This window comes from Uloborus diversus, chromosome 1 (assembly GCF_026930045.1).
Source record: "Uloborus diversus isolate 005 chromosome 1, Udiv.v.3.1, whole genome shotgun sequence".
Lineage (NCBI taxonomy): Eukaryota > Metazoa > Arthropoda > Arachnida > Araneae > Uloboridae > Uloborus > Uloborus diversus.
In genome coordinates, this window is record NC_072731.1 from 87,234,297 (window position 1) to 87,257,436 (window position 23,140).

The 23,140-nt window shown below is 34.1% G+C and overlaps 1 protein-coding gene across 3 annotated transcripts in view; it reads left to right on the forward strand.

Annotated features, from left to right (window-relative positions):
• The window catches only part of LOC129230986 (sodium/potassium/calcium exchanger Nckx30C-like), a 514,695-nt gene that overhangs the window by 483,752 nt on the left and 7,803 nt on the right, over positions 1-23,140 (forward strand). For all 3 annotated transcript variants that reach the window (XM_054865233.1, XM_054865244.1, XM_054865238.1), the window contains 3 exons: positions 8,922-9,128; positions 14,489-14,662; positions 19,156-19,275. In XM_054865233.1, coding sequence (XP_054721208.1) covers positions 8,922-9,128; positions 14,489-14,662; positions 19,156-19,275 — 501 coding nt within the window. The remainder of the gene's footprint in view (positions 1-8,921; positions 9,129-14,488; positions 14,663-19,155; positions 19,276-23,140) is intronic.

Here is a 23,140-nt window from a genome sequence, read left to right on the forward strand (position 1 = left end):
ACTACCGAAATTTTTGAAACCATTCCAGACACTTGTCAAACACTCACTTTGATGACAGTCTTAAGAATTTTCTGCTCTTAAATTTAAATAATTACAGTATGTATCAGCATGTTGGTCGTACAATTTAGAGCAAAAAACGAGACTCAAATTTGGGGGACCAACCAATGTCTCGGACAAAATTTCCGATTTTTTTCTTCCCGATCAGGAATCAAAAACCCCTATATTTTTCTGATTTTAACCTACCCTGTTTAACTTATCACAAAAAAATAAATACTCGCATATTCTTACATATACTCTATACGCCCTTGATTGAAGATGGAACTGCAGCAAAAGCTTAATCGTAAAAATTGGGCGAGAAATGCCGATTTCAGGGTCTGTATAGTGATTAAAATCTCTTAAAAGTCATTATTTTTCTTTCTCGCTTTTAAGGCCTAAAAAGACTAGTTTTTTGAGTGACTTCCTTATTTATAGCTCGCTGCATCAGAAAAATGGTTTCATGCGATAATTTTAGTTTCACCGTTTTTTTCCCTTCTTAAATTTTTTTTAGGAATGAAAAATAAGAAAAAAAATGCATTTTCTTGAACTCTACATTCAACTTTCCACCCGATTATATGACCATGAACTCATTAAGAAAATTATTTCTTCACAACCATTAAGGTGGGCGAATAAAGGAGGCAATATTAAGAAATTTAATTGAGATAATTCTATTGTAAAATGTTAAAAAAATTACATAAATACTTTTATTATTTCAAGCAAATTATGTCTTTCAGATACCTCTCACTCATTTAACAAAAAAGAAAAATAATTATCCGTTATTAATGATGTTTAACAATATTTAGTACACCTACTCAGGGGCGGCAAATAGGGGGGTCAAGAGGGGGCGGTTGCACCCCCAAATCTTTTGAGCAGAGTGATAGAAAATATGTGATCTCAATGTATGTAAGTCGGAAATCCATGTTCATTAAAAAAGAGTCTCGCTGGTTCTCAGTAGCTATTTGATGAAACTCGACACATTCCTTGACTAGAAAAAGTGTTTTTCGTTATTCGGATGATGACTTAGAAATTCATGAAATATTTTCCGGCCTTTTCTGAACATAAACGAGCTGATGTGTGCATCACATGACTTCCTTTTACACCAATTTCATGCTATTTCCCTATTATTGCAATTTTAATGGGATTCTCTCTCTAACTCTTTAAATATCACTAGCAATGGCCACATTGAAAGCAGATTTAAAAAAAAAAAATCGCCAAATTTTTCGCCAAGTTGGCGACAAAACTTGGCAACCAAAAGACTGGCGATATATCGCCAAGTGACCGCCAAATTATAACACCACTTGAGTTTGCATCGAAATTAACAATGATTTCCCCCCAAAAAGGTGCAAAAGACCCCTTTAGAAACACCCGAATGCAACCAAAATAGGAGGTGCACAACTAGACCCCACTACGAGTCTATGTACCAAATTTCAACTTTCTAGGACATACCATTTTTGAGTTATGCGAGATACATACGCACATACGCACATACACACATACGCACATACATACAGACGTCACGAGAAAAGTCGTTGTAATTACCTCGGTGATGGTCAAAATGGATATTTCGCGTGTCTATACATTCTTAGGCACTTTTCCGCATGTGGTCGAATCGAAAAAAAAACTCAACATTCATTTGGGGGTGAGCAAAATGGAAATTAAGGGCGATTTTTGAGTGAAAATTTTTTCGCGAATACAATACTTCCTTTTTTGTAAAAGGAAGTAAAAATTGATAGAGAATCATTGTTAATTTTAACTAAAGAAGACATTTCTTCAAATAGGCTAAATATTTCATACTTGTGTGCCCAGTGTAACGATGGTATATGTCCAATATGAGAGGCTCGTGCAAAGTGGTGTTGCTGCATGATTTTCAGAAGAAAATTCTTTGATATTTTACAATCACTTTTACGCTCATTTTTTAAGTGTATATTTATTTAATGAGCGTTCATCGCTTTCTTCTGCTAGAAACACGTTTCAGCTGCTCAATGCATTATATGTTTTCATAGAACCTTATTAAAAATGCATGTGATTATTGAATTAAAAAAAACATATCAACAAATACCTTTTTTGGGGCTCTATAATTATGCAATCTCGGAGTGACACAAGTTGGTCTTCAAGAGTGAAAACCATAAATACATTTCTCTATAACTTCAAAGCAGCGATTCGACGACTGGAAGAATTATTGCAAAACAATTATTTCATTGGTGAAAAAGCTCATGCCCTTTAGCATATATGACTACGTTAGAATTTTTATTCAATTTCTTTGTATTGAGGAAAGTTTTTGAAAAATGTTTTACTCTATCAAAACATCTTCAATCCGCTACCCTTAATTTTCGGACTATTTAAGTCACAGTTCAATCTAGCAATTGATCTGTGCACCATACTACCATACTTCAATCGACAATTGAAACTGAAAATAAGATTTTACATATAGATATATATTTCAACTAAGCGTGAAACTTTTCAAAAAAATTCTTCCTCCGAGCCAATTTTAAAAAGGTGAAAAAAAAAAAAAAAATCCACATGATGATGTCAAGCCAAACATTGATTTTTTAATATTTTGTATGAAGTAGTAGATTATGTTTCGAATGAAATTAACACAAGATTTGATGATAATTATTTTTCTGTATGGTTGACTCTATATTATCTGGATTGGATTTTGAAGACGAAAAATTTTTTTTTCAATTATGAGTATTCAATTTTAACATAAGGCAAGAAAAATTACAAGCACTATACCGACAGACCGGTTATCACATCCAGGGACTGCAGTTTGGTCCTTGTTATGGACTCATCATTCTGTAGTAGTAAATAACAGAGCTGGAGGCAGATGACATCTCCTTGAAGCTGAGAGCGCCGATGAGACTAGATTATTCAATGATGAAAAATTAAGCCCCTTACAATTTTTGAAGTTGCCTGGGTGGTTTTGAAGAGCTAGATGTGAAAAATGTTTTAATAAATAATTTTGTTACTTCAATTATTTTTTAACTATTCCTATCAGCTCAGCCAGTGGAGAAAGATTTTTTTTATCTCTCAGGAGGTTAGAGAATTATTTTCGAAGCATAATGGGCAAAATGTTCAAGCGAAGTCATATGTGCTAAAAGGCATGAGCTTTTTCACCATCTTTTCTATTTAGCTGTACTGGCAAAACAGCACGACACTGGGCACTGATTAGTAACACGATTCCCTGTTCTTCCGAATTTCAAAAATCATACATTAAAACTTTTCCAAAAGGTATAAAAACTTTAGTATCGAGATGTTTTGTATGATAACTTATTAGAAAGTTAATCAAAATTTTTAATAGTTTCTAAACACTAATTTTTATTCATATTAAACCGATTTTATGACCACTTCCTGTTAGCTAATTTGCGTTTGGGACCGCACTGTGGTAATACCTATTTAAGAAACTCGACCCCCCAAAATGAAATGCTGAAATGCCGCCCCTGCACCTACTCAGTAAGTATATTCACGTTCATATCGCTAAAAAAGCTCTGCACTTGGTGATACAGCTGTTGCGTTATAGTGTATTACATAGAACTGGTTTTGTGCTATTATGAATATTAGTTAAAGAGATATTCATAAGTGAAAGTTTTATTTGGACTTTTTTGTTTATTGCTATTATTATAATTTAATATCCAGTTTGTCTTTAAAACACAATTGGAAACCATCTCTGGAAGTGTTAGGGGAAGAGGCGGCACTCTTCTGCGGCAATTTTTCGATAAGAAAATACCAAATGTGCAATTTTAGGCAATATTTGGTAGATTAGGGAGAAGGAGGTTAAGAGACTATTTAACAGAATTTAAAAAAAAAAAAAAGAATGCGGAAGTTCTAAAAAGAAAGTTAAGAAGACCTTCCGTGATCTTGGTGGCGGGAGAGGTTCAGGTCTCCGTCGAAAATCCTTCGAAGATGAAGTTTTAAAAAATATGATTGTAGGCCCCCTTTGAGAGCAAAAGCAAAGGGTGGGATTCAGGGACTCGTTCGGAGTAATTTTTGGAAAATGAAGTTCTAAAGATGCAGTTTTAGAGGATCTTCGATGATAGTAGGGCTCTCCCTCCACAGGAAGTTTTTCAAATAGATATCTTAAAAATGCGATTGCAAGCTATTTTGACAACGTCATAAAGTAAGGGATTGGGTTCAATATGACTCTCGCGTAGCACTCTTTCAAAATCGGATCTTCAAAACATAATTTTAACGTTAATGGTGACGAGTTTCGGAAGTGTTGCGTACAGAGGGTTATATGGGGTTTTTCCTGACATTGTAGTCTTGAAAACGTGATTGCAGGCCATCGATGAAAACTTCAGAGGCGCGGGGCTTTTAAAAACTCAACCACAGCATTTTTTTTTTTTTTTCCAAACTTAAGTTCCAAAAATTTAATTTCAGGCCACTATTTAGGCCACTAAGGAAATGATAAAGTTCAAGAACCGCTTCTCTGGACCCTCCTTGGCTGCGGCCATTTTTTTACTTATTTTCGATAAGAAAAACTTGTGGGAAAACTTCCTAAAGTTTTTCTTTTCCAGAAACATTTAAAAGTTATGTTCTTAGATAGTAGTAATATTTTAGGTTTCTATCTTTATATTTTTATTTATTGAAATACAATAAATCTCTAGTTTAAGATTTGCTTTATATCCGCTTTTACCTTTGAGCTTTTAACTATTAGTGTGATTGTGTGACTCTTCATTACAATTAGGGATGTGTCGTTCATGAACGAACGGGTCAAAAAGAACGAATCCTTAAAATAAACGGATCCGTTTGTTCACCTATAAAATGAACGACCGTTCTTTTGAACGGTGAGCAGTTTGGAACCTTGTAGTGGTGAACTTGTCATAAAATCGCATTTTTCTTTTGAATTTCGTTCACCTTCAAATTTTTTATTCTTAATCAATCTTCAAGTTCCTTTTTCTCAGTGCAGTACAACAAATGCATTTCGAAGCTTTTTACTTTCTGCTCTATTCATAATTTTTTCTTTAACCGTTCGTTTAATTTGCAATTTTCCAATGTATCCATTGGTAATGTTTTGTGTAACTTGTTTGGGCTACTAGCAAAATGTTTGTACTTATCATTCCCTGCCTCACGCTTCTGAAAATCCTTCTCATAATTTCTGTCGCCAAAATTGTTTCTGAAAATACCTTTTATCACTTTTCTGGCAATTCTTTTGTCTTCTATAACATCCCTCCTATCAAATACAGTATCCGTCGCTTTTTAAGATCACATTCGTTCTAAGGATATTTGATTCCATAAAGCAACTGATTTTAAATCTTCGATTTTTGGAATGCAAAACATATCTTATTATTCGACAACTAAGAAATATCTTACAAAATGAATTATAATTGCTTCATACATCTAAACCTGAATAAAAATTTTCGTTTCATTTTTCATAGGCATATTTTCTTTTAGAGGATTTAAGTTATTTTTCCTTCAAAGAATATTACTGATCCAATGAGTAATGTCGTGCAGAGAGATCACCTGCAACTTTCTTAAATGATCGAAGCCGTTCAAATGATCGAGTTGAATGAACGGGTCAACGAATAAACGATCCTCTGATGAACGGATCATTAAAAAGAACAACATTGCCCACCTCTAATTACAATTCTTTAAATCCCTCTCTTTCCTTTTATCTTTTCTTCTATTCGAAAAATATTTTTGCGGTCCATGTATTTTTCTCTACGTTGCTATGATTTTCGACAGAACATTTTTATTAAAAAAAACAAGAAATATGAATGTGTCAGAGGCCTTAACTATCAAATTTATTCATCCATTCACTTTATTAAATATGACTTATCATCGGTTTCTACAACGTATTGAATCCTTTTTGTTCTTTAAAAAATGTTTGAAACCTGTATTTGTCTTTCGTTAGGTTTTGTCATCTGCATCGGTCATCGACCATTTGAAACAAAATAATCGGTCATCGGCCGTCTTTGAATTATCGGCCAACAATCGGAATCTGCCCATCGGCCAAGAACTGCCATCGGTCGAGCCTTAGTATATATGCAAAATGAGAAAAGAAATCACTTTAGCGGAATCCTGATAAAATTGTTAGCATTCATCACATAAAATTGCTATTTTAATTAAATTAACTTTTTTTATATGCTTGATTTATTACTAAAAAAATATCCTTTTAACACTTCAACAGATAAAACAAAGTTCAAATGCATTATGTTTACCAATAATGACAAAATAAATTGCTGCGTATGAGAGTTTACGAAAATAAATCCATTAAAAAATATCTTGGGCATATCCCTAATTGTGTGTTTTTTAATGCTTTTTGAAAAAAAAAAAGAGCAAAGTTTAAAAACTAAGACAACGGTGAAAGAAATTTCCTAAATTTGACATCACTTATGCTGAAGGATAAGCTGCGGAATAAATTATGCAGAAATAAACTGTCTTCAAAAGAAAGAAACATCAAATTTTAAACCAAACGCTCTAAAATGTCTTCTCTACACAACACAGAAATTCATCTTTACACTCCTGGGTAATAAGCTCTTTCATGTAAGGTTAAATGATCAAGAGTGAAGATTCTTTCTTCGCTTCAGGCATTTATGCGGTTGAAAGAAAACGAAACTCCGATGCCATAAAATACGGAATAGATAGATTTATTCCTTCCTTATGTGCCCTATTAGGAGCGATTTTTTTTTTACGATCATCGGTTCGACATTTCCCGAGCTAAAATCTTAAAATATTTTGTTCCTCCAATAGCTTTCCCTACATTAGAGGGAAAAGTGAGGAAGAATCCGTTTTTTTCCCCTTTAATAATGATATGACAAAAATCGTATGCAAACCTTAGATATTCTATTTTTGATTATAATAGGATGACTTTTAAGTATTTAGAAAATTTGGAGCGATAACAATACCTATCATTAAATGAAAAAAGATCAAATAGGCTTTGTGCCACAATATGACTAAATTGAAAAACCAACGTAAATAAAGCACAATTTCTCACGAAAATACAGCATATAGCTATTGAAGGCGACGATGGAACTCTTCATCAGTGCAAAAAACTCAACACACAACCAGAAAGTTGTGGGAGAACTGAACGTCAACCACAAGGACACCGGTATTTAAAACCAAATTGGTCAACCAACAGTAGTTCACGACAATAGACCACAACCAACCAATCAGCGAACTACAAGTCAGCCCCGTGGTGCATTTAATATAGCTAGCTACATGCTGTGAAATAGCTATTTGCTGTATTATCGTGAGAATTTGTTCTTTATTTACGTTGGTTTTTCAATTTAATCAATACCTATCATGTTTATGATTAAACGTACTGAAATATAATTCATGTGTTAAATAAAATAAAAGTTTAAAAAACTAAAAAAACACGCTTTAGTAGCAAAATGAACTAAAAAGTTAAAAATAATATTTGGATGACAAGTATATAAAGTAATTGACCAAACACTTAATTTTACTGTAGTAAAAAAAAAAAAAAAAAAAAGCGTGGGGGGTTGCCTATTTACATTTTTGCATAGATAACAAGTGGAAGAAATTTAACACAACTGATGCGTACTTTTTACCGTAAAATCTTACTTTACTGTAAAGTTTTACGGTTAACACCAGCGATTGGCTCTGCAATCGCCCTTTTTTTCCAAAATAACGTACAATAAAACTGTTATGTACTGCAAACACTCCAGTAATATTTATAGTAAAATATTCCCGAATTTCAACAGTGTAGGAGTCCGAATCGAAGTAACGGATTTGGGAAGAGTCGGCAGATTTTGGGGTTGAAGAGTCAGAGATGGAATCTGGAGTCGAAGGCTAGAAAATTCTTAGAGCAGGAGTTGTTCATTAACCCTTTATCTCTGCCAGAACTTTCAGTTAAAATTTTTCCTGAAATTTTACAGTAGAAAAAAAAAACACTTCTTATAGAACCTATTGTGAAATTTTTCTGTACTGTTTTCACTCCATTTGCAGTTATATTTACCGTAAAATTTTCCTGAATTTTTCAACAGTGTAGGAGTTGGAATCGAAGTCGTAGATTTCGGGAGGAGTTCGCTGATTTTGGGATTAAAGAGTAGGAGATGGAGTTTGGAGCCGAAGGCTATAAAAATTCCTAGAGTCAGAGTAGGTCATTAACCCTCCAAGTCTTTAACTCTGCCAGAGTTTCCACAGTTAAAATTTTTTCTGAAACTTTACAGTAGAAAAAAAAACGCAGATTGGCACTACAATTGTCCTCTTTTTCAGATAAAACTTATTGTGAAAATTTTCTGAACTGTTAACACTCCATTTTGCAATAATATGTACCATAACATTTTCTTGAATTTATTAACAAAATAGGAGTTGGGATTAGCCGTAGAATCGGAGTCAGCTGATTTTGGGTACAGAGTCGGAGACTCTAAAGTTCCAGAAGTGGGAGACGGAGCCAGTCATTTTTTATATGACTCCTCAGCCCGGCACAAGTGTTTATATATAAAGTTTTAGCTGGCTCCAAGATCAGGTAGCACACGCACCTTTAAAACGTCGCTTACAACGTTGAAAATGATTTTACATCGTTTATGAAACGATGTCTGCTACTTGTGAAGTGCTATTCATTTCACTATGAATTCTTACGACTAGATTGTCCGCGGAAGCATCCAATCCTAGATAGCCTAGAAAATGGCTGCTTCTATGGCAGTTCGTGCATGGTACCAGAAGCGAGTATTGCTTAACGAGATTTGACCTGACTCTGAGAAAACAATTATGACATTAGGCTAATCGCCTATTTTTAAAGACAAAACACTACAAACAGCACAAGTTTACTTTGTATTCATTCAGAAATTTTACTGCAACTAAATTTCTGTAAACGAGGTTTTTCTTTTCTTCTTCAGAAATGAGGCATTATATTTCATTGTTTAATTGCTATAGAAAATATGGTTTTTCACAGAAACTTTTCAACACTGCTATTTGCTCTGTTGCAGTCTTCGGCCATCATGAGCCCCTTGGCTAATGGTTCTGCGAGTGAGAGAGTCGAAAAGGAGCATCAAGAGACATCATTCTGCACCAACAATTGCCGGTCACCAGTCAAGGGCCATCCTAACACGACCACCATAAGCACCATCATGACTGAGAGTCCCAGCGTCGCCGTCATCCAGCCTGGCGTCGGACCGGCCTGCACAAATCCTTCAGTAAGTATGGGAAAACAGATGCGGAGTGAGAATGCTGGTTTCATACCGGCTGCGACAGTGACAAAGTCTTTGTCGTTGTTTTTTGGCCCACGTCATTGATTCTGCATAAATTAAACATACTATCTTTTTTCCAATTCTTTTACTCGTTGGTTGTCTTTCATTCTGTGTGAATTAAAATATTTTCATCAACAAACAAGTATGCGCCGAATGGGCTACACTCTCAGAAATACAGTGAGTAATTTTGAGGATTCTTCAATCGCAAGATAGTTTCGCAACTTATGATGATCTTGTTCTCGCTGGGTTACAAAATTCGTGCTCAAATCTCTGGAAAATATTCGTCAATTTGCCGAGAGCAATTTTTTAGAGATAATTTCTCTAAATAGCCAAATACTGCTGTGAAAATTTTCCAGAATTTAAGTATGCGCTTCTGAGTGTGCATGCCGTAAAATAGTTATACTGATCTAGTAGCCATAGCAACCACAACGGCAGCAACTTAGTTTTTGGATGTGGCTACTTGTATAAAATCAGTCTGAGAGTCGTTTATCATTCAGAATATTGAAAAATACAAAACTTTAATGCGTAATATTTTATCAGTAATATTATTAGAGGACAGACCATAGACTAATAATAAGAATAGACCGAGCTTTCCCAGACTTGCTGGTGAAAAAATTGGTTCATAGATACATCATGTGACTGGTGGGAGGCTTGGCGAAAACTTTGGCAGCATTGTTGCTAGTTGACAGGATTATCTATAGTTTGGCACTCGACATGAATTTTAAGACGTAATGTGTTTTTATTATAGTTTTTTTCCAGGTGCAGAGATTGAACTGTTTTCCTTTTAGTTATGTATTATTTTGACATTAGTACATAATTAATTTTTGATCACAGTTTTCAGTAACTTTATTTTATTCGGAACTGCTACATCAGCGTTGGCGTGAACGTAATGGCGTACACGTTTTGCGTTAACGCAAAAATGTACTAATCGGTATCTTAAATTGAAACTGGAGGTAAAAATCTAACCATTTGCCGATTCTTTTTGGGCGCTTGCAGCTTTAATTGCTTAGAGCGTTGTTGAAATTGACTAAAGAAAATGCACAATACTATCTAAACGAAAAACTCACTATAGGGTCATTCCATACAGATTCAACGGACGAGTTCGCTCGACCATTTTTAATTTTTTTAGAAACCCATATCCCAAAATAATGCATATGAATGATGTTTAAAACCTTAACCCTTAATTTTTTTAGGGGTCATCAAAAGTGATTTTTGCAGTCAAAAATGGGACTTTTAGACCTTTTCATTTTGGCCAAAATCTATTTGAATTACATTTATTGCAGTTAATTTTACGCTTTGATGTTAAAGTGCATAAGATGATAGTCTCACATGCTGAGTTACGTGGGTGTAAAGTTCAAGGTCAAATGTAAAATTTTGCTCATTTCAAAGGGTCATAATTCGCTTACGGGACGAAAACACGAAATGAAATATGGCAAAAACTAATCACTGGAGTCACACTAATGACAAAATATAGCTGTAATTGTGTGTTTGTTTACCCTTTACAAATTACAGCCCTTCAAAGATCAGAAAATTGAGAAAAATGACATTTTTAGACCCCTGTAAACCAAAAGGGGATGGAATTAAAAATGAAATTTCTTGGCCAATTGAATATTCCATTCAAGTACTATACATTTTATATATATTGTTTTGTGTATTTGGTTTGTAAAAAAGATACAGGTCTTTGAAATTGAGCAATTTCGATAGTTAATTTACGCACTAAAACAGAAATAAAAAGTGTGAAATCTTCATTGCACTTTCTTAAATGGCCTATGTAATATATTATGCTGAAAAAACATATTTTAAGTATAAAAAAAACTATTTTAATTTGATAACTTAGAAATACTTGGACATGAATGAGTAGTTCATACTTGATTGACAGCTTAAGTAGTTAATTTATAGACCATCTACACACACAAATTTTCAAAACATACAAACATACGCTCGGTACATTAACTTATGCAACTTTTATGGATTTATATTCATCAAATTATTAAAATACGAGCAGATAACTTTTTTCTTAGCAGTTAAAATATTTCAATTTAAATCTTTTTTAATAAAAGAACAGAATTTAAATCTCAAAAATGAGTACGTTTTTAAAAATGTTTAAAGCAAAATTTTAAAAAGTAATGAAACAATCAAAGGGAGTAAAAGACGTAATCATGATAACATACCTAAGTTAATTCTCATTTCAAAAATAATTTCCTCTTATCTTTAATTTTTGATTTTATTCTTGAGCTCTTTCATTTAGAATCGTTTTGCTTGCTTAAAGTAAGCCTTGGATGTTGGTTTTATTTAAACGATTCCTACAGCTCTCCTAATGGTCGTAGAAACTTCGAACAAACTTCATCTTGTGAAGAAATTTTCAAGCTTTCGAATGACATAAAACTTAAAATTGTGAATTAAATATTTCCTCCCATATAATCTAATTGAAATGAAAATTAGGATTAAAACTGCCATAAAAAAAAGAAAAAAATCGGATTTTCTAAAAAATCGTTTCAAGGTGCACACACCTATGCTACAAATTAATTTTGTGCCAAATGTCATGAAAATCGGCCTATGCTATGCGCGCACAGAGATCCGGACACCCCGACATATATTCAGATGTTTCAACTTTATCAATAGTAAAAATTTTTATTTATTTATTTTTATTATTTTTTTTGAAAGATTTTAGTGAATTATTCGGCTTACTTTTTTATTTGTTTTGAATTTTTAAAATTGTATTATATATTTTTATCTTCTAATTATTTTTTTGTGCTGGAAAACTAATTAAAAAAAGAGTTGCAAAATATTTCTAGTTAGTGTTGCTCTATTTACAAATCATGCGCCGTAAGTTGTGTTTAGATTGCAGCTTTAACATTAAATGTTTTAATGGCAAATACTTTTCATTGCCCTCCAAAAGAACACACTTCCTCATATTACTGCTGCAGCCATCCAAGAAAGGCTCTAAAACGTAGGAAAAACATTTACTTATCAAAAAGTGCAAAACAAGAATATTTTACTCTTTACATCTTTGTATTAAACAAGTTATCAGTATTATTTCTGGAAAGCGAAACACGGAACTTTCCTAAATTTTCCCAAAAGTTATTAAAACATTCTCTCAATTGCCCATTTGTTCCAGATATTTTTGTTTTATTCCCAAGCTTTCTAGATTTCTTTCGGAAAGTAGGTTGCGCTCCACATCCCCTCTGTCTTTTGAGCTGTTATCGCTGAGTAGAATTTTGTGTTTAATGGTTTTCCGATAACTTTTAACTTGGAAGCCCCTTGGGGGCAAAAGTTATAATGTTTTCCCTGATATCTATTCTTAGAAAAGTATTTGTTGGTGATTAGAGAATATTCTGTTCTTTTAAAGCTCTGAATGTTAGCTTCCGGTGTTTTGTAATTCTTATCTTCTCTTCAGTCGCTGTAATTTTTCACATCAAATGGTGAATATTATCATCACTTAGCCTGTCATAATGAATTTCTATAATGGGATTAAATGAAAGTTAATATTGATTTATGACTTTTAATTTCAAACTTTGGAAAAGTATAGGTAAACATTCGATAAATCATCCCAGCGGCAAACTGAAGGTAATGTCATTTGGGCAGCTACGTAGTAAGATTTTTAATATTTAATGTTGTTTGTGAATTCTCTTAATGGAGGGGTTAAGAAATAAGGAATTACCTTTGTGCAGAAAAAAAGAAAAGAAAATATTGCAACTTTAAATTGCACACATTTACACAGAATTACTTAAACTTGCATCAAATGGGAAATTTAGCAAATGTCGAGGGAATAGTGTTAAAATGATTATTGGAAATATCAGTACAGTGTTAAAATGATGATTGAAAATATCAATACAGCTTCCAGAAAATGAATAATTAAAAATAACAAAACATCATGCAGCATCCATTTGAATTTGACATCCAAAATTTAAATTAAGTTTTTCGCAACTACGAATTCTAATAAGACCCTATTTTGTGTTTCTTTTTCATAAAAAATGGCTCCTATCGCGATCATGATTGCGGAAAACATCATTTGAATTTTGGTTGTAAAATTCAAATTAATCTTGAATGCTGCATAATGTGTGCTGGATGAAGTACAATGTCTGCTGGATATTGTTGTGAATGCTGTTTTTGTCTAAAAGAAACGCCCATGGCATTCTAAACCGTTCGGTCAATTTTCATGAAATTTGGCACAAAATTAGTTTGTAGCATAAGGCTGTGCACCTCGAAGCGATTTTTTGAAAATTTGACTTTGTTCTTTTTTATTACGATTTTTAGCGTATTTTTCACATACATTTTATAATATGGGGGAGAAATATTTTATTCACATTTTAAAGTTTTTTGCCACATGAAAGCTATAAATTTTCTGCATAAGATGAAGTTTGTTCGAAGTTTCAACAAGCATTTGGAGAGCTGTAGGAATCGTTTAACGAAAACCAAATCCAAGGCTTATTTTTAATAAAATCAAAGGGTAAGGGAAAATGTCGTAGTTTTGATTAAAGGGTATTTGATAAAGTCTTAGAATTGAATGAGTCGAGAGAAAATCAGATGAAGTTCAGAGACCATTAACTATAGTTCAAAACCCATATTGGAAGAGCATTGTATATACTATTGTTCAAAGAGCATTGTCTGTAGCCCTGCCACCATAGGATTTTGTCCAGTGATCATTGCATATATGGAAATATTAAAAAAAAAAAAAATGTTTTTATCTGACAAATTTTCCGTAATTTCTCAGAAAAATAACACCGATTCAGCAAAATGTTCATCAATAGGTACACACTCAGAAATGCATCCACAAGTGTCATGAAATTTTCGCTGTATTTGAAAACATGGCAAATTGGAAAATGATCCGGTTAAACTTATCGCCGGATTGACAAAGATTTCCGATTTCAGTAGGATAAACGGACCCAGCGAAGAGAGAATTGCCATGAATTACGAAAGTTGTCTTCCTATTGAACAATACTCGAAATTGAGCAATGCATTTTGGGAGTGTAGAAATTCAAAGAAATAAATAACGGCATTTGATCGGTTTGTCCCTTCATTATCAGTCCCACCATACGGCATATTTCATTTGTCATTACTGAAAGTATATTATACAACTCGCTCTCTGTTTTGATAGAAAACAAACGTTGGAAAATAAATTTGGATGTATATATATATCGTCACCTTAGAGCAGCAGTAATACATCTAATCCCAGGAATGACACTAAGATATCCTACTGTTACTTTGAGGCAAAGATACGATCAATCCGAAATTTCATTCGTCAGAGGACAAATATATTTCACTGATGCCTTTTTTTTCTAATAAATTCATTTTGCTTTTAACAGGGAGATATCCAGGACGCCGTCGCTGCACTCCAAGCTAAACCGGAACCCGAAATCGAGGTTGACGAACCCTTGGACATCTCCTGGCCAACGTCCAACAAGAAGCGCATCACTTATGTCCTCATGGCTCCCATCATCTTCCCGCTCTGGCTGACGCTGCCGGATGTTCGAAGAGATGTGAGTATTTTGCCGGGGCTCTAATCTCGTTCGATTCACTTCACTCCGTGCGAATTAGTACAGTCAAGCCCGCTTATTAGAATATCCCGCTTAAAGTAATATTTTCCAAGCACCAAACCGTTGTAAATTGTTATTTTCGTCCCGGATAATGTTATATGCCGCTTATGAAAATAATTTTCCGCGGCAAATTAGCTATTCTAATAAGTGAGCTCCACTGTACCTTGTTCATCTGATATGAAACATGGTACAAATTCTCAGTGCACTCGGAAGGTTAGTGACAGATTTCCGAAAGCGAACTGCGCAGAGCGAAAGTAAATAGGAATAAGTAAAGTGAGACTAGGATAATCTGAACCAAAAATAACATGACCTATTTAGGTATCTCCGACGTCCGTATTTCTTTCAGGAAATACAAGGCTCAAACCTTGTCACGAAATAATATGCCTGGATTTGGAAAATGTCCGGATTTCAAGATGATATTCCGAATATGTTAATATGTAGCTCAATGATTATAACTTTAATATTATCAGTAAGTTACCACCCTACAGCCAGAGCCAAGGCAGAAATACATGAAATACACCGCCAGCTCAGTCATTCCAGCCGAGGACTGCAGTTTCGTGCTTATTAGCACTCATCAGCCCGGCTTAGTATTTGTCTAAGCTGGAAAACTTCTTAAGGAAGCCAAGAGTGCCAAACAAACTGGTAGTTAATATAGAATTAGCTCTGACCAGACGAGTGAGGCAAAAGGCAGTGGTATCCACTGCCTTTTGCTTTCAATCTTCGAGTTGAACCGAACCATTGCTTCAGTCACTCGTCTGGTCAGCACTAATTCTATATTAGCTACCAGTTTGTTTGGCACTCTAGGCTCCCTTAAGAGGTTTTCCACCTCCAGCTCAGTCAATTTCTAAGCCGGGCTGATGAGTGCTAATAAGCACGAAACTGCAGTCCTCTGCTGGAATGACCAAGCTGGCGGTGTATTTCATGAACTTTAATATTGTTTTTTTTTTTTTTTGATTGTGAAACTTTAATTCAATGAATTTTGTGTTACGTGACATACCAATTATGAATAATAGGAAAAACTAACGCAAATAAAGTGCAAATTCTTAAGAATATACAGCTTACAGCTAGTTTAAGGTTACAATGGAGCCTCTTCATCAGTGCAAAAAACTCACCAAATAATAAGAATGCCGTGAGAAAACTAAACGTCGCCACGTGTATACGGGAATTAACTAATCGTCAAAAGTTGGAAATAACATTTTGAGGCACACATGAGGCAGTGATAAGCAAAGGGATGTAAGTGCCAAAATTAAAATTTGGAGTTAACCAACACGAATGGTAGGAGAATCTCTCCTCCGGGGTTTTAGGACAAGAGATGGTAGTAGCAGCATTGGTAGATTCTGCTATACAAATAATTTAGAACAATAAAATTAATGAAAAACAGTTTTCTGGACTTCTCTTAGAGCCTAGGATCTGAACTTCAAACGCGTTTTACTAGAAACTTTAAAACGAACACTTTGTCCTTTGCTTCTCATTGCCTCATACATTTCCAGGTTATAAAGAACCCATTTTCAAAGAAGAAAAAAATTGGGACAATTTGTTTCAGTACAAAGGCGCAACGGTTTACTTTTTAAATATAGTTATAATTTAGCACAAAGAGTTGTTCATAGATTTCCATTTTAATGTTCATCTATACTGTAATTCATACTATTCTGAGCAAAACTCATGATGAGCGATTTCAAAAACGACAAAAAGCTCTAAAAATAGCAATTTTTTTTAATAAGTGTGACCGAAAGTCAATCGGATTAGACTATATGCTGGAACTCCCCCCCCCCCTCATTCATGATGGCTTCTATATTTGGCTTATGCAAATTATGAAAATCTTAACATATTACATTGCACCTGGTATACATTAGATGAACTTCTATGCATTAGCATCTTGATGTATGCATGATCTTAGATACGTGGGATTTTGTTAAATTTTGACTTTTGAGAATTGTAAAATCGAAATACCTTTATGCTCTTCTGCGTAGCAAGGTTATTGAATTAAAAACACTGCCAGCTTAACAATACCCCCCACCCCACTCCGACCGTATCTCTCTCATCTTGATTACTCCGCGCATAGCTTTCATACATGTACCTGTTTAAAGTTGAAGAATGTCTCTGCTACAGCCGAACCCGCTTAATGGAATTTCCAATTTGCAACGAAAAGTTATTCTAGTAAGCGGGATCTTCCATTATCCGGGATCAAATGGAGAGATTACACCTGTTAGGTATATTGAAAATTTATTACATTAAGCGGGATATTCTTTTAACCGATGCTCCATCAAGTGGATTTGTCAGAATAGATTTCCTTACTTAATGATTTTACAAACGTATTAATTTCCTACACCCGAAGGTGAAATATATTTTTTTTTACCAGATCCCCACTATACACGAAAACGGATCAAATTCAGAAATTTAACACGTTGACTGCCACTGCCATTTTTAAAAATAGGGCCTGAAATTAAAATTTCATTTAGAGTCATCATATTATTAAGAACTAACTCTAGTGCATAGTTATCGTCAAACTGCATAAAAGTACAAGCAAAAAAAAAAAAAAAAAAAACGGCGAGAAACGCTTTATTTCTGCCCAGCCTGTAAAGTGAAGCCAACCATTTGTGTGGAAGATTGTTTTAAGAAGATCCACAAACAATTAAATGTTATTTTATTTCTTGAATTTGAATTAATTTTTGTAAGTATATTGTTGTTCGTTTTTGCCATTTTGTTTGCCATTTTATTGTTTCTATCCATGCAAGCCATTATTGATTTTTTTGTTCTTTTCCCAGAAGATATCTATATATATTAACATTGATATATTCCGAGTTTCATCGTAGTTGCACAAAGTAAAAACAAGCAAACAAGTACGAGATAACTCGTAGTTAGTGTCCTGGAAAAGAACGCAATCTACGAACTATCTCGTAGACACGGCATTCAACGTGTTAAACTGTTTTTCAATATCTGTCGTATACAACAGACAAATGCTTTGCGTAAAATTTGTTACGAGGCTGCAAAAAAAAAATAATAATAATAATAATAATAATAATAAATAAATAAATAAATAAAACAAAAACAAGTAGAGGATACAGCATGAAAATTTCGATTTTGTACTTTTCCCAAGAAACCATCATTAATTATTTCTTACATTTAAAAATAATACAATATTAACCCTTATTTTAGTTGAATTATTTTTATGCGTTTATTTGAAAGATAAATTTTTCCTAAAATAAAACAATAGTATATTTTTAATAAAATAAGTATTTTTTTGTGCACTGTTAAACATTTCATGCCTAATGTCTAACTACATACTTTATAAAAATGAATCTTTATTCATATTTCGGAAACCCAGTTCTTTTAGCTTAATTAAGCTGATTAATTATCACAGAAAATGTGTAAACTAAATGTACATAAATTCTTAAGTATCTAAAACTTCATTCTGTTCAAAAGAAAGAGAAAATTTTAATTTCCTGCCTCGAAATGGATTTATTCAAATCTATACTAAAAGAAAGATTATGGTTTTTTCCAGTAAACATAGTTCTTCTAAGAAAACAGGAAGTAAATTTATAGAAATCTGGTATAGTGTAGGAAAACATGTTTACCAAAATCTTGTTTGCTATTTATTATTAACAATTTTCGGAAAAGAACTGCATAAATATTAGAAATGAATTTCAAGCAGCGTTTTGTGTTAACGCTCAGAGACCTGATCCACATTGAGCAGGTTTTAAATAAATGAAATAAATTCAAATACTTCTTTGGAATTGAAAGTAAACGACCTAGATCGAACGATTGAAGATCAGTGAATAGTTGGGGAATGGAGGGGGACTAAACGTTGACATAGTAAAAAACCTATTAGTACCGTTCAGCGTCAAAAAAGTTTCACTGGTATTTATTCATTCATGCATTATTTTTATCTCGGTTGGCAGCGCTTAAGAGTGTAACAAACAAAGACTACCTAGCTTATCAGGACAAAAACTTCTAGAACAGAAAATTTCCATGCAGAAACTACTAAAATTTATCCTTTGATTAGTGGCGTAGCCAAGGAGAAGATCCATCGAGGCATCTGGACTGTCACAGGAACGCGTAAGAAAATTAAAAAAAGTTTTTTTCACACATAATGTCCCACTCGTGTAGTATAAGAGAACTAGAAGTTGAAAAGATTCAACAAGCCCCATGGGCTGTGAGAGGGGAGCATTCAGGAATGCAAAAAGTATTTTTCCCAACTTATTGTAAAACTTCTGAACCTGAACGTCCTGCAATTTTCGTATGCACATTCCCTAACATTTAATCTTACAAATCTTCAGCATAGGTTGTTCAAATCTTGTTCTTGTATTTTTTTTCCAGTGCAGTACTTACAGAATATGAAATTATTAGATAGCCATTATACTAAGTAATTTATGTCATGTAACAGAATTTAAAAAATTTCGTGAAGCGTCTAACATTATTATTATTATTATTTCCAGGAGAAGAAGAAATGGTTTTTTGTCACATTTCTTGGAAGTATTATTTGGATTGCTTTTTTCTCTTACTTAATGGTATGGTGGGCAACAGTTGTGGGACAAACTATAGGTATTCCCAATGAGGTAAGCATGTTCATTTTATACAATATTTTATGGTTACTAAAATTTGGCTATATTTTATTGTGTTTCCTAAATGGTTAAATAATATATTATATAATGGTTAAATAATGCATTAAGGATTTTTTAATGTAAATATTATTTGTTCTAATGAGAGTTGGTTCCCGCAATTGTAGATCAAGAAATGGTTTTGATGCCTCGAAACTCATCGATAAGATGTATAAATGTTTTGTAGAGTTCATACTTAAATATATTTTAAATTAAAAAAAATATATTGCAAATTAGCAAAAAAAAAAGAGAAATGATTTTTTTTTTAAATCATACGTTGCATAACTTTGTTGAAATACTCATTGAAAAAACATTAGGGGAGGACATATCCTTTTTAAAAGCATGAATATACAAGGTGGTCTTCAAAAATCGCCTTAATAAGGAACTGTAAGAACTCAACAGTCACTGTACATAGAATTTTTAAATTTTGGGAATAAACAATACTAACAACTAAATTTGCTTTGCGCTTGTTGTAATGCTTTTTCATCTCTCAATAGTTTCCTCCTGAATTATCAAAGCGATCCCGAATTCGATTTGATGTGGTTTGTTCAAGATGGCGCTATACCATATCGCACCTCCAACGTGTTTGCTCTGCTGGAACAGCACTTTCATGATCGTGTGATTGCACAGCTATTCAGAGCATACATTAATAGGCATCAACCTTCTACCTTATTCTCCAGACTTCAATTGGTGTGGCTTTTTTCTGTTGGTGAATATTTAAGACACATTTTATGCGAATTCTGAGCTGAAGTCTGCGGTTTAAAGAGAAATCGAGTCCATTGATGAGCCAACACTGGAGTCTCTAATGCCTCATTTTAGTCTGCGTATGCGTCACGCCATTGCACGTGATAGGAAACATATCGAACTTGTGATTTTCTAAATTTGAAACATATACCTTTTTTCTGCAATTGGAATAAAACATATTTTTCACCCTTTTTTTTTTTTTTTTTGTCGTTTTATTTTACTTTTGGGGCGCTTTTTTCTGATCACCCTGTATATCCAAGCCAGAAGTAAAGTAGAGTAATTAATAAACAATGAGTTATTACGACATTTATCTCTGGGGTAAAGAAGTATTAACTGATAAAAAGATCCTCACTAGATCTCGTCACAGAGGATAAGAGACCTACGTTGGTAATTTGGACATTCTAGAAGACTAAGGAATTGAGAACAAATACAAGTGATCAAGATGGCCGTTCGTATGGTTTACAGATAAAGTATGAAATATGAATGTTCTGCATAATATTTGACTTTTAGAATATCCTACGCTGAAGCGTCTTATAGCCTTCAACGGCTGCTCTTTGGTCTCGGACACTCAAAAATCTTTCTTTTAAATAGTTTCATTTAAACCCCTACAGAGGTGCATGTAAATAGTTTCGCTGTTCTGTCCGTAACTATCATTTATTTTCAAAACAAGTAGAGAAGTAAGGCCCAGTGAATGAACAGTTCAATATTTAGCTTTTCGAAAAAGTTTTTTTTTTTTTTTTTTTTTTGATAAATTGGCAATAGTAACTTCTTTCTAGACTATTACAGTACGAAAACGACAAGAAAATGTTGAGGTTTTCTGTTGGTTGAGGTGTCCGTTTAGTGGGTTACTTATGTTCATATCAAACTCTGAAAAACTTAATGGAGAACTTCAACGTCTTCCTAATGTTAAAAAAACTAATTACATCCTCATATAAATAAGAACCAATGATCGAGTAACCCGCGAGTTTCATTAATGAAACTCGCGCCACGGCATAATGATTTGATAATACACTGGTTATCATAAATTAAGGAAAAATCACAAAAATTACGATTACTCAAAAAGTTACATGTAGAATTTTATGAAACTTACTCAAATATGCAACACACTGTAAGATATAAAATAACATAAAAAGAAATTATCAGACATTTATGGCAGTATAGAAATTAACACATCCCTAAACTGAGCAACTCGAAAGTGTCAGTTTGCTATAGAAAAAGTACCTCAAATATAGAATATGTTCCTCTCTAGAAGCAATACAGCACATACAGCGATGTGTGATGCTGTCAAACATGCGGTCTATCAGTTCCACAGGAAGCGGGAGCCATTGCTCTTACAAAGCAATATCAAGTGCGGCAAGGATCTAAGGGGGCGGGTTGAGAGCAGCTAGACGTCTCCCTAAAGCATCCCAAATGTGCTCGATAGGAATCAAGTCCGGGGATCGAGCTGGCCACTCCATGCGGAGAATCGTAGCCAGTTGAAGATAATCATCCATGGTGCGAGCTCTGTGTGGTCTTGCGACAATATCCTGTAACAGGAAAGCATCACCTACTGCCCCGGCATATGGGCACACATAAGCATCAAGGATGTCATCTCTATAAAAATGAGCATTCACGGTTCCCCTTGGAAAAACATAGACGTCTGTACGTTCACCTAAAGAGATGCCACCCCAAACACAGACACTTTCGTATCCATCTCTTTCGTGGATATTTGACGGATGATAACGGGTTTCAGGTTATCTCAATATCAAATAACGCCTGTTATCGCTTCCTAGACTAAATCTAGACTCATCCGTAAAGCGAAAAGCCCTCCATTGATCAGTTGTCCAGTGGATATGCTGTCGTGCCCACTGTAAACGGTCCCTTCTATGGCGAGGTGTGAGTGGCACACAAACGGCTGATCGCCTTGCATACAAACCACCTCTGTGAAGCCTTCTACGTACAGTTAACGTTGACACCAATTTTTCAGTGGCTGCAGCAAGGGAGATTTGAGATGAGTAGGAGTAGCGGCAATATTCCTGCGTGCACATAATGTCAAAAATTGGTCATCGGCGCTAATCATAGCCATTGGCCGTCCTTGGCTGAACCTCCTGGATGCCGATTTGAAATTTGCTCCAAATTCTATGAATCACAAAAGGACTCCCATTTAGCCATCTGGCAACTGTTTGACTTTTCCTGCCTCTAGTCTCCCAATGGCTCTCCATCGTGGTTCTACAGGCAAATGATGCCTGGAAGTCATTGTTACAAAATGCCTATCTCAGATTTCTTATGACGGTATCACAAGTTTAAGGCTTGCTCTCATACCAGGACTTTTTATGCTCCTCATAGATGGCGCGCCTGATTTCAGCGCCACCAATTTGCATATTGCACTTTTATTGAGCAATTTTTATTCGGCAACATATTCAAATTTTACACGGTTTGACTTATTTTTGAGAGAGTTATCGCTATTTTTGTGATTTTTTCCTTAATTTATGATAACCAGTGTATGTTTTGACAATGTTAAACATGCAGAGAAAGGCTTTGTTGTGACAAGGCTGAACTCGATCAGGTAACTTAACTGTTTTGATGGTAAGACATTCGTTTTAGGGGAATAAAGAAACAAAAAAGTGGTTGAAAATTAACGTTACCTAGTGGAGGTTAGGGTTAATCCACTGGAGTTAGGGTTAAAATTTCAAATATAAAAATATCACTAAACAGGCAATTGCTTCGTTCAAATGTAGAAGAGTAGAAGCAATTTTCACCCGTCACACCTTGATGGGTGACTTTCTAGTATTACTATAAAATCTAAAGTTAAAAAAGCATATGAATAAAGAAAAATTAAAGAAAGCAAGATTTACGGAGCATATGCGTTTCTTTTCGGAAAATGGTTGATAACATTGAGAAAATAACGAAATCACATAATTGTTTCACGGTTGAAATCAGAGGTTGGTTACAAAGTGTCTAACAGTTCAGTTATATGCGACACAGTTTATAATTATGGAGTCTGACTACTACGGAGTCAGTTTACTCAACTAGAACATTCCATTCCGTTCATAACGTCAAAGTATGTTGAAGTAAGCTTCTGAAGATATAGATCTGAAAA